We start from the raw sequence: 17,932 nt of genomic DNA, 5'->3' as shown, positions 1-17,932 counted from the left end.
AATACTTATGACTTACGTATTATATTCCTAAGGTAAGACAGATTCCATTGAATCCAACCTATTTACAAATAGTGTGACTACAAGAAGGAAAAAAAAAAAACATTGATTAGTAATACAAAGTAAAATAAGGTAGCTCTTGCAAAATACATAATGAAGTAACTGAAAGGTTATTGAGTCTATTGCTCCCATCAATTTATAATTACATAATTATAAATTTATAACTGTACTATGTTATAAATTTATAACGCTGTACTAAGTTATAAATTTTTTAACACAGTATAGCTATAAATTCATAACATTTCATTTATCTGGCATCATTGGGTTCCCAAATACATAAATTTTTCAGATACCTCAGCCATTCTTAACCTTTTCTTTAAAAAAAAAAATGTTTTTATTGATTTCAGAGAGGATGGGAGAGGGAGAGAGAGACAGAAACATCACTGATGAGAAAGAATAATTGATCGGCCTGGCCAGCATGGCTCAGTGGTTGAGCGTTGAACTATGAACCAGAAGGTCATGGTTCAATTCCCGTGTGGGGCGTGCAGGAGGCAGCCAATCAATGATTCTCTCTCATCATTGATGTTTCTATATCTCTCTCCCTCTTGCTCTCTCTCTGAAATAAATTTTAAAATATACATTTTTTTTAAAGACTCATTGATCTCCTATGGGAGATCATACCTGAAACCCAGGCAAGTGCCCTGACCAGGGATTGAACCATGACCTCCTGATTCATAGGTCTATGCTAAACCACTGAGCCACACCAGCCTGGCTTTAACCTTTTTAAATTATAGAACCCTTTGAGAAAATGATGAAAGGTAAGGCCTCTCTCCCCAGAAAAGCACCATATTCACCAAATTCTCTGTTCATTTTAAGAGACTTCATAGGGCCCCTAGAGTCCATGGAAATTAGGTTAAAAATTTGAAACAATTAGAGCTACCTGCATAAGTGCTTTTCTTGTATTATTTCAACCATTTTTATAAGAACCATTTTAAAATACACTTTAGTCTTGGCCCTGGATCAGTAGCTCAGTTGGTTAGAGGGTTGTCCTGGTTACAGCAAGGTTGTGGGTTCAGTCCCTGGTCAGAGCATCTACAAAAATCAACCAATGAATGTATAAATAAGTGGAACAACAAGTTAATGTTTTTCTTTTCTCTCTCTCCCTCCCTCCCTCCTTACTCTCTTTCTCTAAAAATCAATATACAAATTTTTTTAAAAAAATAAAATGCACTTCTGTCTTTTCTACCCTAAACAGAACACAGTGATCACAATGTTCAAGGTCATTTTGAATATCAATCATTGCACCTGCTTTTACTCTATGACATCTTTAGTATCAAATGATGTGAGAAGAGCAATTTGCCCCAAAACTAAATGGTGATAGGTGACCACTCACAACCCTGTTACCCACACCCACTCCTACCAAAGAACTCTAACTTGTTTGCAAAAATGTTGTCTTTCTTTTCTTTTGGTGATCAGCAGTCAATATGCCTCCTCTCCCTTTTTCCTCCCCTAATTTGTTAGCAAGCAAGCCCTCCATTTGTGGAATAAAAACAAGATTTGTTAAAACTATGTCAAAAAGATTCTCTGAGACATGTGAGTTAGTGCATGAATATTATGACATCTAGTCTGGCTCTTCAAAGAACATTTTTGCTTACTTCTCTAGATCTCAGCTGTGTTCTTAATAATTTACCAAATAGGATTTTTTAAATCACTAAAACAGGACAACTTGGTAATAACTTTATTCTTTTTCAAAATTCCATACATTGCCCCCAAACTAAATGGTGATAGGTGACTACTCACAATCCTGCAGTTGTATCTAATCAGAAATTTTGCAATAGCAATATATCTCAGTTATAGTTTTATAAAGGTAAATAGGCACAAGTTTCTAAAAGACGGCAGATAGTTAAGGATAATAGTTCTCATCTAGAGTCCCAATACCAACAAAGTACAAAATATTTGAACTATATTTTTAAGTGCATGTTTGAAACTTATTGTATTTTAATTGATTTTAGAGAGAGGAAGGGGGAGAGAAAAAAAGAGAGAAACACTGATTTGCAGTGAAAAAGCAATCAAGACTATTCCCCATGTGAATACACTGAGAGAAGATTGCTGTCTGTAAGCCAGGAAGAGGGCTCTCACAACAACCCAACCATGCTGGCACCCTGATCTACCTCCCCCCACCCCACTAGCATTCCTGTACTCCATTATCTTGCCCTACTCTTTTTCTATAGTATTTATTGCCCTCTACCATATTAGAGAACTCACTTAACTTTGAAATATATTGTGCCCACAAGAATTTAACTCCATAAAAACAGAACTCTGTGTCAGCTTTGTTCACTAATATATTCTACTTACTTGGAACAGTGACTGGCATCTGGTTGAGGCTCTATAAATATTTGTCGAATTATTCAATCTCAGTCTTCGCCACTCTTCCTAGTACTTAGTATATGTAGCTCAATATTTACCATACAGTTTATCCTTTTTGCCCACCCATCTTTCTGCCTCTGATGATACACTGTAAGAGAAGCTATATAATTCTTATAAATAATTGTTTACGGAAAAAAGCAACCTAGGAAAGGAAGGTACCAAGATAAAAAGGACAAGGCCTAGGGGAATGGCAGAGCCTAGGCAGCCGTGGACAAACTACAGCCCACGGGCCGGATCCGGCCCGTTTGAAATGAATAAAACTAAAAAAAAAAAGACGGTACCCTTTTATGTAATGATGTTTACTTTGAATTTATATTAGTTCACACAAACACTCCATCCATGCTTTTGTTCCAGCCCTCGAGTCAAAAAGTTTGCCCACCCCTGGAGAGGGAAAAGGGTAAGGGAGTGGGGAGCTGAAAGTGAGAAGGGGAGTAGCAGATACAGAAGGGATAGAGCTTATAAAAAGGAGAAAAGGAGGAACTGTGAGGGAGAGGGGTAGTTGGAGGGACCAAGAGAAAGGGGGAGGAGCCTAGAAGATCAGAGAAAAAGAGAGGTTGGAATCTGCAAAGTGGGAGGCTCAGAGTTTAAGACCTTGAGACACATCCACAGAGAGGGCTCTGGCATCCGGGTCCAAGTCAAAGAGCCACAGACCCTGCCCTGCCCCAATGTACCCCGAGGCCCTACCTGAAACTCCCTTCACATCTCCCTCATCCACTCCTGTCCTCATGTTGCAGGTTGCAGTCTCTTGGTCCGCCTCGCAATAGTTGACCTGAGCCAACCTGGGGAGGTATAATGTGGGGCAGCGGCCTGAGGCCCCTGGAGCAGCCCCAGCAGCACCTCAGCCCAGGGAAGAGTGGGTAGAGGTTGGTTCCCACGCGGAAACCACGAGTACTAATTTTAGGAGCCGGCTCAGTGCTTGGGGACACACACCATGAGCGAGATGGGTACCAGTGGAGGGGAGAAGCAAAAATGATAAGGAAGAACGTGGACAGAGAAGAGCCAAGAACAACTAGTGGGAACCGAACTCCCAGGAAGACCACTTATTCTGGCGAGACACTGGATTGGAACCGGGTTGCTAGTTGCCTGGTTGGGTTTGTATGTGCACCCAGTACGCATGCGTGCGGGCAGCGAGTTTTGTTTTGTTTTTTTTCTACCCCGCCCCTCCGCCAGCCCCTCCCTCACTCCCCAGCCCCCACCCACAGCCAGGCACTTTCCCGTGGTTCCTGGGGGGAGGGGGGGAGGCGGTGCCTCACCCACTGCCTTCAGAGCTGCCTCTGGGATGGGTTTGGGGCGGGGGGAGGCAGTGTGATAGGTCTCAACATCTCAACATCACAGGATTTCCTGTCCTTCCGAATTTGCCTTTCTCAGTTTCAAAGTAGCAGGGTTACCGCCCCCGCCATTTTCATTTCTAGCTGCTGAGGGTGGAGGGCGGGGCGAGGAGAAAGAAAAAGGGGAATTCCAGATCCTTGCTGCCCAGTGTGGTGGCTATTAGGCGATTGAAATGCAGCTAGTCAGAAATAATTGTTCTGTAAGTGTCAAATGCACACCGTGTTTCAAAGAATTTGCACAGTAAGATGCAAAACTTCTCCATTTTATATTGATTACATGCTGAAATTATAATATTTTGGGTTTATTAAGTTAAAACATTAGAATTGATTTCAGCAGTTGCTTTATTTTTCAAGTGTGACTACTAGAATATTTTAAATTACTTTTATAGTAGCTGTGTTATATTTCTATTGAACTGCACAGGTCTGGGAAAGGAGGAAGGAAGGGGATAAGACTAAAGAAGAGCGGAGGAGAAAGGGAGTTTCTCTTCAATTCTGAGAAAAAGTTTCTCTTAATGGCAGGGATCTTATTTTGCAACCTCTGTTAGAATCCTTGTCGCCAGTACCTTCTGCTCCTTGTGCTGGCAAAGTGCTTGTATTAGAACCTAGAGAGTATTGTCAGTATCATAGGACAGAGATAGCAGAAGAGCTTATTTTTCTACCTTGTGTTGAAGTATGGTAGCAATCATCTCAGGTAGAAACTGTAGTTTAACTTTAACCCTGCTGTTTGGTTTCTGTACTTATTTGCTTTGTTTAACAAGAGAAAAGTTACTGTGATTTTCTGAATTGTATAAATCATCCCATTCGATTGAATGCGTTATTGATTGTAATGTGAATATCCCATTGATTGTGATCTTACTGGTTTTAGAAAGCAAATTCCTCTGTACCTGGGAACCAGGACAGCACAATTATCCCAAGACCTGAGGGTTCCAGATAATGTTTCCCGGTCAACTCAGTGGTCCCAAGACCCGAGGGCTCTAGATAATGTGTTTCTGTCAACTCAGTGGTCCAAAGACCCAAAACTATAATTAATCTTTGTAGATAACTAATCGGCTCAATCTCACTTCTGTAACAGCTTTGTGCAAACCAGGGTCCTCATTCCAAACCCTGGGATGTAATCAATACCTTTGTGATTTCTGCCTATATAAATCTGGTGTTGCGGCCATCTTATCATTATGAGATTTGGGAGAGTGAAATGCCCCCTCATAGTCCCGGATTTGCAATAAATGTGACCCTTTAATTCGACTTCTTGAGGCGTCCTCCTGTGATTCGAGGGGTACATTATAACAGTGTCTCAGAACTTTGAAGAACAAAAGGTCATTCATCTATGCTGAGACATGTGAGCTTCCCCAAGTGCCTTTCTATCGAAGTTCCCTCCCTCCAAGAGGTCTAAGTCTTCTGCTGATTGACAGGTGGTGATTCAAGATAGACAAAGGCAGTGAGCTAGCCATTAGCAGAAGCATGTATAAATTTAGCAGGTTAATGCTTGTATGACTTTTGTTCTTTTTTCTTGCCTTGTTGCACTAGCTAGGATTTCCAATATGATGTTGAATAGAAGTGGTGAGAGTGGACACACTTGCCTTGTTCTCCATCTTAGAGGGAAAATATTCAGACTTTCACCATTAAATATATTAGCTATAGACTTTGAACAGCTGCCCTTTATCAGGTTAAGAAAGTACCCTTCCCCCCCAGGGTAGGTGGGGGTTGGGTGGATGGGGGCAAAAAGGGAGAAAATGGAAGGCATCTGTAACATTGTCAATAATTTTTTAAAAAGAAAACAAAACAAAGGAAGTACCCTTCCCTACCTAGTTTGCTGAGAAGTTGGCTTTTTGTTTTTTTATCATGATTGGATATTGAATTTTATCCCATTTTTAGCATCAATTTATATGATTGCACATTTCTTCTTTTTTTAAAATATATTTTATTGATTTTTTACAGAGAGGAAGAGAGAGAGAGAGAGATAGAGAGTTAGAAACATCGATGAGAGAGAAACATCGATCAGCTGCCTCCTGCACATCTCCTACTGGGGATGTGCCCACAACCCAGGTACATGCCCTTGACCGGAATCGAACCTGGGACCTTTCAGTCCGCAGGCCGAGGCTCTATCCACTGAGCCAAACCGGGTTCAGCCGTTTCTTCTTAAGACTATTCATATAATACATTGATTTTCAAATATTAAATCAGCCTTGTGCTTCCAGAATAAACACCACTATTTTGACTGGTTGCTGTGTAACAAAAGCAACAACAAAACAAATGGAGCTATCTTGTGGTGTGGAATGCAAAATTTGCAAGGCTTTTAAAAGGTAAAATTCAAAGAAATTAATTTCTTAATGTAGGCTATGCCCAAACTCCAAGGAGATATAGGTTCTACCTCCTGTGCCATTAGGGGTATTTTGGTAGAAAAGTGAAGAACACTTTATTCATTTTATTTGCTTACTTGTGTCTCTCCTTCTATTTAAAGTAAACTTCTTGAGCACAGGATCCATTTCTTCCTTATCTTCATATCCTTAGCACAAATCCGGGCACTTAATAAGAGCACAGTATGACTCAGAATAAATAAAAAGGGTAAATGAATACCGCATAACATGCACTGTTGTAGGCATTTTTATATATTTGCCTCATTTATAAATCAAAAGAAGATGCAATAAAAAGATGAGAGCAAATGTAGATAACAAGGATAATGCCCCCTTTATTTATGTGCCAGTAGAGTTTGCAAAGTTTTGCTTAGTACTGTTTTCTTTTCCTGAAAAGCTCTTCCCCTAGCTTTTCCATGGCTGGTTTCTTTTTTCCCTTTACATCTGATCACCAAAGTCACGTCTTTAGACAGACCTTCCCTGATGTCTAAATCAAATTTGGTCTCCCAAATATTGTCCATCAGAGCACCTAGTTTACTTCAGCCCTGGCCCTAATCACAATATGCAATAAACTGTTTTATTTAATTGTTGTTGCCGAAACCGGTTTGGCTCAGTGGATAGAGCATCGGCCTGCGGACTGAAGGGTCCCGGGTTCGATTCCGGTCAAGGGCATGTGCCTGGGTTGTGGGCACTTCCCCAGTGGGGGATGTGCAGGAGGCAGCTGATCGATGTTTCTCTCTCATCGATGTTTCTAACTCTCTCTCTCTTCCTCTCTGTAAAAAATCAATAAAATATATTTAAAAAAAAATAATTGTTGTTGTTTTAGCTTTTAAAGAAATTAGAAAATTTTTAATTTTTGTAATCCCCCCCCCAATGGCAGACAAAATACACAATGCCCAGTTAAATTTGAAGTTCCGATAAACAATAAATAAGTTTTTTTTTTATATATGATACTTACTTAAACTGAAAATAAAATATCTGAACTTCAAACTTAACTGGGAGTCCTGTATTTTTCTTCGCTAAATCTGGCAGCCTTACCCATGGAGGTGCCCTGCCCTTGTCTCACTTGTTCTGGGTTGTATTCTCATAGCCAAGCACAGAGCCCACCATTTAGGTGTTCAGTTTATCTGCTGCCTTTTGGTATGCCCCCAAAGAGATATTAATTTATCAGAATTTTATCCATCCACTAAAAATTCTGGTTAAATGTATTTTTGGGGAAAAATATTTTATCATCTATACTTCTTTGTTTTCCATTTCTGCAAAAGTGGCAGTATCTACCCTCATCACGCTACTTTTGAGAATTAAACCATTTAAGGGATGTTAAAGTTTAGCAACGTCCCCCGGTCACTACAACACGCAATTAATTTCAGTTATTTAGTAAATGCAGCCAGTGAACCAGTTCACCGGAAAGCAAAAACGCGGGTTTACAGCGCACGGGTGGGGGCTGGGAAAACGGTTAGGAACCAGCCCTGGCCAAGAGCGGAGGGCCCGGAAATGGGGAGGAACTAAGAATGATTGGCAGAAAAGACAGCCAATGGGGAGACTGAGAACTGCTCCCACCTCTCCCTTGCGTTTCAAATTCTAAGCTCCGTTTTCATCCGGGTCCTTCAGCCTCGTTCCCGGGCAGTATAAAGTTTGCTGTCTCCTTTGTTCGCCCTCGTTGCGCAGTAGTTCCTGCAGGTTCTCTCTTCAGTCTTCTGAGCCAGCGGCCTTCCCTGTGCTGAGCGGCTAGGAAGCCCCTGTCAGCGAGCTCGTAGGAGCTTGAAACCGTCGTCACCCCTCCGGTAAGTGTGTTCTTTCCTTAGACCTTTTTCTTGGCACTCTTGTCATGTTAGAATCTGAGATTATCTCCGAGGAGATGGGGCTGGCGGGCGCCATTTTAAGAACCCAAAGGTGCCGACCTATTTAGATAAAGCAGAGTGTCGCGGGGAAACAAATGCGGCGGGTCCGTATAGTTGTATGCCTGGAGAAAGTGTGACTGTCGCCTGCCGGGGCGGTGGTGGAGGTCCGGGTTTTGGCTGGACTAGGAGAGACCACGCCACCGCGCGCGGTACCTGCATTGGGATGGCGTCGGCATTACAGATGGGCACGTGCAGTTTTATGTGGGGACCTTGTTCATTGGTGGGGCCTTGGAGAGGAAGCCCTTTGAATTTTCTCAGCTACTGCTGATGGTAAAAGTTACTCCTCTGACCGATGCCGGTTCTGGGCCGAGTCCAAGTGTCGCCATTTTGTGTTTTCCACGCGGTTTTTAGTGACGGTTTTAATTGGGTTCTGCTGCAGCCAGGGAATGTTGTACATTCCAGTGCGTGATTTCACGTACCGTTATTTAATATGAAATGATATTGACACTTTTTAAGATTCTTGTGACCTTTTCGGCGGGCCACGGGCTGGTGAACGGGAGGCATAACTTGGCTCAAACTTTAAATTTCTAAATAAATTTACCAGGGAATCCTAATAAGAAAATACAAAGTCCTCCTAAGAGAGCTTGATGTTAAGGACTTGCGTCTGGCCTGTGTGTGACCTTGAATGAGTCGATAGTCTTCAGGGTAATTAGGATGTAATTGTACCTTTAAAAGGCTACAATTCCGAGATTAAACTTGTAAATGTTGAGTAGCCGTTACTGGATTAAAATTGCCAGGGTGGGTTAAGGGTAAACGCATATATTAAATTGATCCTTTTAATCAGTTTAATGGAAACTGCACTTATGGCTTAAGTAGTTAATTTGGGTTTCCTGCTTAGAAGAGCTCACTTTTGGTGTCTAGTTATTAAGGAATACTGGTTTTAGAAAAATAAGAGAAATGCACCCCGGTAAATTCATGTGTCCGATAAACTTGGAACTTTTCCCAGTGACATACTATATATATTCTTTTTCAATAGACTCTTACCAGGAGGGAAACATGGTTGAAGCTGATCGCCCAGGAAAGCTCTTTATTGGTGGCCTCAATACAGAAACAAATGAGAAAGCCCTTGAAGCTGTATTTGGCAAATATGGACGGATAGTGGAAGGTGAGTTTATCTGAAAGTATATGCAGGGCTATTTTGTAATTAAAAAGGGAAGCTATGATGAATTTAATTGCAATGATCATCTGAAATGATAATGTATTTTGTCCTCTAAGAAGTTCTGAGCTTTCTTTTTTAAAGATTCACTTTTGTTAATTCATTTGAACCAGAATAACACTTTTTTCCCCCCCGAAAATGACTTTTTAGTACTCTTGATGAAAGATCGTGAAACCAACAAATCCAGAGGATTTGCTTTTGTCACCTTTGAAAGCCCAGCAGATGCTAAGGATGCAGCCAGAGATATGAATGGAAAGGTGAGATTGTCTGCATACTAATGCAGTGTTCCCTACTGCATAAAATGGCACAGTGTTAGTCAAGTCAGGCCTAGGACATGGCATCTCTTGGATTTTGTTTTTGGTGTATAACTTTCCAGGACTCTGATTGTAACCCTTGGTAATTTTATAGGCAACTTTACAGGTATTAAGTCTTTAAGTTCAGAATAGTGTGTGATGTTTATTTTTTCTGGGATTTATAAACTGCTTTAATAACTTGGCTTTTCCTTTTGGTTACTAGTATTGATAAGTTGATAGCTGGCCTTGTTTTAAAATCTTATCCACCAGTAGTGCAGTGGGTCTACCTTGTTTGGCTCAAATCATCAGTATCAGTCTTAAAGATGAGTAAGCGTTTTAAGTAAATGGAAAAGTAACTGACTATTTGTATTATTTTTCTTAGATTAATTAGTGAGCAAAATTTACCTTTTTAAGACCATTGCTGTCAATGTGCAGTGGATGTGCAAGTTCTTTTTAAACGTTGATGTAACTAACCACTTTGATATTATTTAGTCCTTAGATGGAAAAGCCATCAAGGTAGAACAAGCCACTAAACCATCATTTGAAACTGGTAGGCGTGGACCACCTCCACCTCCAAGAAGCAGAGGCCCTCCAAGGGGTCTTAGAGGCGGAAGAGGAGGAAGTGGAGGAACCAGGGGACCTCCCTCACGTGGAGGGCACATGGGTAATTTGGATCTACCTCATGCTTGGTGTTTAAGTTAGGAATTGCAAATCCATACCATGTGTGCTTTGTATAAGTCTGTTTAAGGGCTCCAACTTTTGAAATTGAGAACACATGCTTAGCTACCAAAGTGATAGTGACTTAAAAATGGGACATCAAATCCTAAATTACATAGTGTTTTTAAATGATGAGAAATATACTATTTATCCAAATAGTTCACTCTAGGAAAAGACACTTAAAAAATTATGATAGGCCTAGCTGATTGGGCATATGAAAATTAAACAATTTATCAGATAACTTTAAGATTATCCTTTTGTTTTATTTCACTAGCCTATAAAGACTTCATGCTCGGTATTTTCTTAAAAATGTATTTTTATTGATTTCAGAGGATGGGAGAGAGAGATAGAAACATCAAAGATGAGAGAATCATTGATCTTCCCCCTGCACAGCCCCCACTGGGGATCAAGCCCACAACAAGGGCATGTGCTCGGACCATGACCTCCTGGTTCATAGGTTGACATTCAAACACTGAGCCACACTGGCAGGGCACATGCTCAAGTCTTGTATGTGTGAAAACTAAAGCAAGATTACCCAACTGAACAAGTATTCTCGATGAAGCAAAGAACTTTTATAGCCTTTTCTTGATTCTTATTAATACTAACATTTTTCTTTTCTAATGTAGATGATGGTGGCTATTCCATGAATTTTAACATGAGTTCTTCCAGGGGACCACTTCCAGTAAAAAGAGGACCACCACCGAGAAGTGGGGGTCCTCCTCCTAAAAGATCTGCTCCTTCAGGACCAGTTCGCAGCAGCAGTGGAATGGGAGGAAGAGGTAAGTTTCCATTTATAACCATCTAACCTACCACCATAACACAAAAGATTGAGAGGTGAATCCTAAAAATACTTAAAACTGACTTACAGACCCCAGGTGATCTAGGTACATGCAGTAAATATACATTAAAAAGAATTTAGGTGTGAATAGAAAATTTTAAAGAACAAAATACCATGATAGAGTTCTAGGTCATATGTCACTGAATCACTGTTTTTTATTGACTGACTTAAATTCACATTTCATTTTTTATCTTTGAGTATATTTTAATAATGTTTTTTCCTTAAGCTCCTGTGTCACGTGGAAGAGATAGTTATGGAGGCCCACCTCGAAGGGAACCCCTGCCTTCCCGTAGAGACGTTTATTTGTCCCCAAGAGATGATGGATATTCTACTAAAGACAGGTAACCGGAAAATGTAATAGCTCCCTCTTACGAATGATTAGTGTTGAAGGGAAAGCTCATCCAAAGCATCAAACAAGTTATTTTTGTTTTGGTAGCTACTCAAGTAGAGATTACCCAAGCTCTCGTGATACAAGAGATTATGCTCCACCACCAAGAGATTATACTTACCGTGATTATGGTCATTCCAGTTCACGTGATGACTATCCATCAAGAGGCTATAGGTAAGTGACTTTGCTTCCATGATTTTGCTGTAAAACGTTGTAAAGGTTGATGCTCTGGGCTTAAATTTTTCTCTTTAATATAGTGATAGAGATGGCTATGGTCGTGATCGTGACTATTCAGATCATCCAAGTGGTGGTTCCTACAGGGATTCATATGACAGTTATGGTAAGATACTGGTTTAGTGTCTTTAAATATCACCAGCTTGAGTTTTTAGGTTCATGAGCCAGTTTACTAGGCTGTGTGGTGCTTGCTTTTAAAGGGATGTTTGCTTGCTTTTAAGGGGATAACTATCAGCTGGGCTTTTCCTAGTTTTGTGAGGGGCTTTTGTTGTTGTTGTTTTTTTTTTCCTATAAGTTGTTTTTTTTGAGGCTGTTTGCTTGCTTTGGAGGGGATTTTGCTTGCTTAAATTGGCAGCCTTATGTGTTTTCCCCCAACAGTGCAAATACAATTTAAAAATTTTATTAACAACAACAAATGTTTACCATTCCAATATGAAGGAAAGTCTACAGTTCAAAATTGCAACTTATCACTGGAAAGTGGCTGAGTGTCTACTATAAAATAACAAGCTGTCTGGAATATCCTCTTGAAATACACACCGTCTTCAGTCTTTTCAAACAAACATTAAAACCCATCCATTTCCATATCTCAGCAAATGAGCAAATCCCTGTTAATGGCCAGCAATGGCACAGTTTAAAACCTCCCAGTTGAGAAAGTAAAAGTTTAATACAGAAATTCTGTAAATTCAGATTTAAATGTTGTATATATACAATTTATAGTGTTGCCATATTACCTGACCATTGACCCTGCAGGTAACTCACGTAGTGCTCCACCTACACGAGGGCCCCCGCCATCTTATGGTGGAAGCAGTCGCTATGATGATTACAGCAGCTCACGTGACGGATATGGTGGAAGTCGAGACAGTTACTCAAGCAGCCGAAGTGATCTCTACTCAAGTGGTCGTGATCGGGTTGGCAGACAAGAAAGAGGGCTTCCCCCTTCTATGGAAAGGGGGTACCCTCCTCCACGTGATTCCTACAGCAGTTCAAGCCGCGGAGCACCCAGGGGTGGTGGCCGTGGAGGAAGCCGATCTGATAGAGGGGGAGGCAGAAGCAGATATTAAAAACAAAACTTTGGACCAAAATCCCTGTTCAAAGAAACAAACAGAAAGTGGAACCTATTCTGTCATAACTACCCAAGGACTACTAAAAGGAAAAATTGTGTTACATTTTTTAAATTTCCTGTTAAGTTCCCCTTTCATAATTTTTATGTTCTTGTGAGGAAAAAAGTAAAACATGTTTGATCTTATGACATTGCTTTCAGCAAGCAAATGTTAAATGTGTTAAGGCTTGACTTGTGTACTAGTGTAATTTTCCAAGTAAAAGTGTCCCAAAAGGCCACTTTCTAATTTTTTCCCCAGTTAATGAGGCAAGCAATTCTAAGATCTTCTACAAACATCTAGCCATCTAAAATGGAAAGATGAATCCCTCTGCCTATACAAACAAGCTAGCTATTAGAGGGTGGTTGGGGTATGTTACTCATAGGATATCATACATTCTTCAAACTGAAATCTCAAATGTTATCAGTATGAAAAATCTGAGATCAGATACTTATGTAAAGAAAGTGCTATTCACCCAGTAAACCCAAAACAAATGGATAGTGCTGGCCATATTTTGTCTTTCTGACATTTCCTTGGGAATCTACAAGAACCTCTCCCTCCCCCCACCCCCAATAAGATCATTTAAGTGTGTGTTAAGCAACTACAGAATACTAAATAAAAAGTTTTGCCAAAACCAACCATGAAGCTGCAAACGGTGCTTGCTCTTACTGTTTCAAATTTTTGCAACTCTGTAGTGTCTCACTTTTAAGGAACAGCTTGATTGCAAAGGAGAAAATAGATAAGCAATGAAGTTATCTCCAACTTCTCAAAGGCTTATGACTTCTAAAAAGTGAATCTATCAGCATTCCACATCAGATTTAAAGCATCAAATGCCTGTGAAACAGCAAAGATGGTAAGCAAAGCAAACTAGTTTTTCCGTCTAAGTCGAAATTGAACACTTCCTCATAGTACAGTGAAATACTGTACCTCATGGCAGTGGAAATGCTTTCTAGATTTAAAAAAATCTTTTTGGAAAAGCCAAGTGTTCTATAGCGTATTAGAAGTTCTCCAAATTCAACTCTTGGATTTTTTTTTTTAAAGCATGTATGACACTTAAAGGCCTTTAATACAGCTGTTTACCAATAGCCACCTGGGGCTTGGGAGGGGGTAACTTTTTAAGTTTTTGATGAAGACCTTTAAACATGCTTCACATATTTTAACATTTTTTGAATTAGTTTTTTAGTCAATATAGGAAATGGCTTAAGTTTGGGGTGCCCCTCTCCCTACCCCTGTAAGCCATTGCAAACTTGACATTTAGTTGGATGCCTGACTTGTTTTTACTTCTGTGAAACTACACTGGAGAAAATCTATTTGCAAGTGGTCTTTAAAAAGCAAAACCTGAGGCAGCATGACCCAGGTCCAGCCACGAAGTTGAAAAAGATGCTCTTGAATATAGTAAACTTGAAGACCTCCAACTAAAAATCCTTGTACTGCACATATTCCTTCAAATAAGTTTTGTCCGTTCAACTTATGGATTTAACATGGCAGTGCACCATTGGAACAGAATGAGAATCCATAAGCCATGCAACTTAACCATTTAAGCCATTCCAGTCCATCCCAAGCCAGTGAATCTCCACCACTTAAGAGAAATAGACCATGCAATACCTTAAGCTGCAAGTCTGAACTTGCCTTTTCTTTCTGGCACAGGGGGCAGTAAGTTATAGGCAAGTTTTGAAGTATTTCTGACTAAAGATATAGTTACCTATTTAATTTTTACAGGTTGAGGATTATGGTCACGGAATGCTGATTTATTCACACTAGATAAAGCTGACTAAAGCTGGCAGCAAGAGAAATCAAACGCTAAGGTAAGTTTCAAAAGCATGGTAGCTTTTACAGGTTTAAAGACTAGGTTTGCCACTTAGCATGGTTAGGATATTGGCACATTGTAAAGGGGGGATCAACTTAAGTGCTGTAATATGCAACACCTTGCATATTAACTGCTGATTTGAATGTAGGGTGAAGCTATTTTAAACACAGGTGTATTTCCATTATGGCTCAGTCATGTAATGCTTTGCTGTTTTTTAGTGTATAAAATTTGTTAGTGCTTTTTCTGCATAAGCAATTGTTGACTGGAGATATATAGCTTCTGTTTTGGCACATGAGCAAGCTTCCTATTATCAGTACCTGGTTGATTGCAGGACACAGTACAAATCCACTAAAGGGAGACTAGATGCAGCTGCTAAGTTCCCAGTTTGAAAAACAATTTTATTGGTGTTATGATAGTTATATAGTCTTGATTACACTAAATTGATGCTTACAGGAATTGTACTGGGTATTTATGGTTGCTTTTAGAGTTTACAACTTTTAAAGAAAATGCATTGTTGTCAGTTAAAGCAACAAAATAGCATGTATTTAAAGACTAAGTAAGGAGGAGTAATTGACCTGATCACATGCTTTTCATTTTACAGAGTTGTTGAAGCAGAAGAATGCAGAATGTGCATAAGGCACAACAGTTGCATAAGCAGTGCTCATCAGAATTGGTTTGGTGCAAGCAATAGATTTTTGCCTTCAAGGGTTCCTGTTGGACAAAGGCATCAGTGTTGGTTAGCACTCTTAACTAGGGAGTGGTAGATAAATAATAATTGACAGATGGAGAAAGGAGCAATTAAGGAAATTGGTAAGTGGAGGTAGTGAGCGCTCATGGTTCTTTATGTAGATTTTATAGCTTTGGCTTTCATTGTTTAGCTAAAGTCATTAGGAACAACTTTAATTTAGAACTTCCTAATTATCAATGTCAGAAAGTTAATTAGAAAAAATGAAAGGCATAAGTGGTAGCTCTTATCTGATTTTCCAGCAAGTGAAACACTGCTGTTTATTATCCAGAACTGGAACTAAGTCATAAAACTAAAGGGAAGAGTAGTATCTGGAAACTAAAGTAACTGGAAACATGGCTGAAATGATTGAAAGCACATTTAAAAACTGGAAACAAAATTGGGCCACTTGGGTTTTTAAACTATATTTTTGTTAGCTTATGTTACCCCCACCTCCTATCTTGGAAACAAATCCAAATACAGCTTCATTATGTTGGAGACTCCAGAGCCAATAGTATAAAAGCTACTGTTCTCAAAAGAAACAGAGTTGAGTTGTTGGGTTAGAAAAATCAACTCAAGATTTTTTTGCATAATAAAATAGCAGTACTATGATGTCCAATATTTGTGATTGTGGGAAATAATAAAAAAGATGTAACCCTCATTTGACAGGCTCTTAATCACAGACCATGAGGGTACTGGCCAAATTTTAAATGGCTATTGCACTTATATATAGCTGTCTTCCTCAATTCTATAATCTTAAATTACTTGGGCTTATGCTTTTGAGTCCTGAGATTTTATTTAGATATCTTGAAGATAGTGTAGAACATTGAGATTAATTATAGTAAATATCAATACTAAATTCAAATTAGGAAGTATGCTTAAATGACCAAGACAGTCATTTGGCAAGTAGTTTACTGACCCAGCAGACTTAATTCTGCTCTCGTTGGAAAAGAATTGGTCTTGATATTTCTGGCTTTATACTGGCTGTAAAAAAAAAAACAAACCCCAGAATGATAGTGTTTTCCTTGTTTATCTGAATATAGAACATAGGTATTAATAGATCACTTTTCTCTTTTTGGAATGTTTTGTATTTGAAACTTAATAAAACTTAATATTCATTTTTGTGTCCCTGGGTTCTTATTTGCAATAAGGAATTTATTTAGACTTTTTTCTGAAAGGAAGGGAGAGAGTCCTCAATGATTGGCTGCCTCCTGAAAACCACCACCACCCCATCCTCCACTGGGGCTCAAGCCTGCAACCCCAGCATGTGGTTTGACCAGGAATTGAACTGTGACCTCTTGGTGCATAGGTCCACTCTCAACTGCTGAGCTACACTGGCCAGGCCACTTAACTTTTAAATACGACATTAACCTGGCCCCTTCCCCAAAACTAGTTCTCATCCACTGTTGGCACTTGAGCAGTTATTAAGTAACATAGTCACTGAGGTGGCCTATTGCTGTCACAGGACTTGGTTTTTTTGGGGAGTGAGCTCCAGGTAGGCATCAAGGTAATTTGGATGGTTTCATTTAATCCTTACCCTGAAATGAAATGGGGGCAATAACAAACTAGGAGTTAAAATAGCAAAGATGTACTGTATTGCTTTTAATATTGCTTACTTAACTCGGGAAAATTGGTATGGAAATTCAGTTGGCAGTGAATCCACCTTGGACTAAAGTCCTTCAGCATTGCTGTTAAATCAGCACATGATTAATGTATTTTCTGTATTCACAATTTTGTTTCTCTGCCAGTTACATATATATATCTGACCTCTGATACTTAATGCCAAACCAACTTGTAACATTTGTCCTTTATTCAAGGGAAAATCATGGACTGAGGTATTAACAGGTCCAGTTACCCTAGGTTAAGGTGAGCTAGCTAAAGTTGAGTTGGAGGATTGTGATTGGTGTAAAGATTTCCTTGACAGGTGTTACATATAAATATAGGCTTAAATTTGTGACATGGGCCAGGCCACTGGGGCAGCTTCCGTTTTGTGGATCCTAATATATGAATTAACTTTCCTAGCACCTAAAATAGTGTATTGCCTTTGAGTTATAGCCAGTTGCATGGAACTTTAACCACATGAAAAAGGAATGTTAACTACTGAGAATTAGGATGACAGAAAGGCCCAACTGTTGTCATTCTATAAATAACCTCAGCCCATAATCAGTTCCAGAAAAATGCCATCCCAGTCAACAGCATCTCCCACCCCCAGAGAAGCAATGATTATATCACTAGAATACTTTTGCATATTTTAATAACTTCATATTAAGTCCTACATGAATATGGCTTTTATGTCTGCTTTCAGCATGTTTTTGAGATTGTTATAATTATGGGTAGTTTTTTGTTATAGAGTAGAATTTCAGTGTTTACTTTATGTGCATAGTTTATCCATTGGTTATCTGGGCTATTACCAGTTTTGGGCTATTGACTAAAATTTATGAAGAGTTCTGGTTGCTTTCCAACATTTATTGATCTATTTCTTTTTAACCATTTTTAAGTTTAGTTGGCATACAATATTAGTTTCAGGTGTACGACTTAGTGATTCAATACCTTACAATGGGATCACCAATAAGTCTAGTAACCATCTGTCATTGCATACTTATCACAGCATTGATTATATATATTACCCCTCACCTTTTTCACCCATTCCCCTACACCTCTAACCATAAGTGGT

General features: G+C 39.4%; 1 protein-coding gene across 2 annotated transcripts; it reads left to right on the top strand.

The window, feature by feature from the left end:
- Nucleotides 1-7,723: 7,723 nt before the first annotated feature.
- On the top strand, nt 7,724-16,376 carry RBMX (RNA binding motif protein X-linked). Of its 2 annotated transcripts, none has more exons than XM_081115095.1 (11): nt 7,724-7,887; nt 8,981-9,109; nt 9,311-9,417; nt 9,946-10,117; nt 10,797-10,949; nt 11,235-11,349; nt 11,445-11,570; nt 11,654-11,736; nt 12,381-13,580; nt 14,447-14,532; nt 15,136-16,376. In XM_081115095.1, the coding sequence occupies exons 2-9, from the start codon at nt 9,001-9,003 to the stop codon at nt 12,689-12,691; spliced, it is 1,176 nt and encodes a 391-aa protein (XP_080971221.1). In that variant the 5' UTR covers nt 7,724-7,887; nt 8,981-9,000; the 3' UTR covers nt 12,692-13,580; nt 14,447-14,532; nt 15,136-16,376. The 2 variants fall into 2 exon arrangements, with proteins under 2 accessions (XP_080971221.1, XP_080971220.1); XM_081115094.1 differs by having other exon boundaries at nt 7,757-7,887; nt 11,427-11,570.
- The last annotated feature ends 1,556 nt before the right edge of the window (nt 16,377-17,932 follow it).

Source organism: Myotis nattereri, assembly GCF_964212035.1.
Source record: "Myotis nattereri genome assembly, chromosome: X".
NCBI classification, from domain to species: Eukaryota; Metazoa; Chordata; class Mammalia; order Chiroptera; family Vespertilionidae; genus Myotis; species Myotis nattereri.
This window is presented reverse-complemented; position numbering and strand designations above follow the sequence as displayed.

What these genes read in the sequence shown, in the direction of transcription:
- RBMX (XM_081115094.1), top strand. Translation starts at nt 9,001, where the DNA reads ATGGTTGAAGCTGATCGCCCAGGAAAGCTCTTTATTGGTGGCCTCAAT. An exon ending in ATATGGACGGATAGTGGAAG is followed by an intron (nt 9,110 to 9,310) that starts GTGAGTTTATCT and finishes ATGACTTTTTAG; the next exon opens with TACTCTTGATGAAAGATCGT. An exon ending in GGATTCATATGACAGTTATG is followed by an intron (nt 11,737 to 12,380) that starts GTAAGATACTGG and finishes TTGACCCTGCAG; the next exon opens with GTAACTCACGTAGTGCTCCA.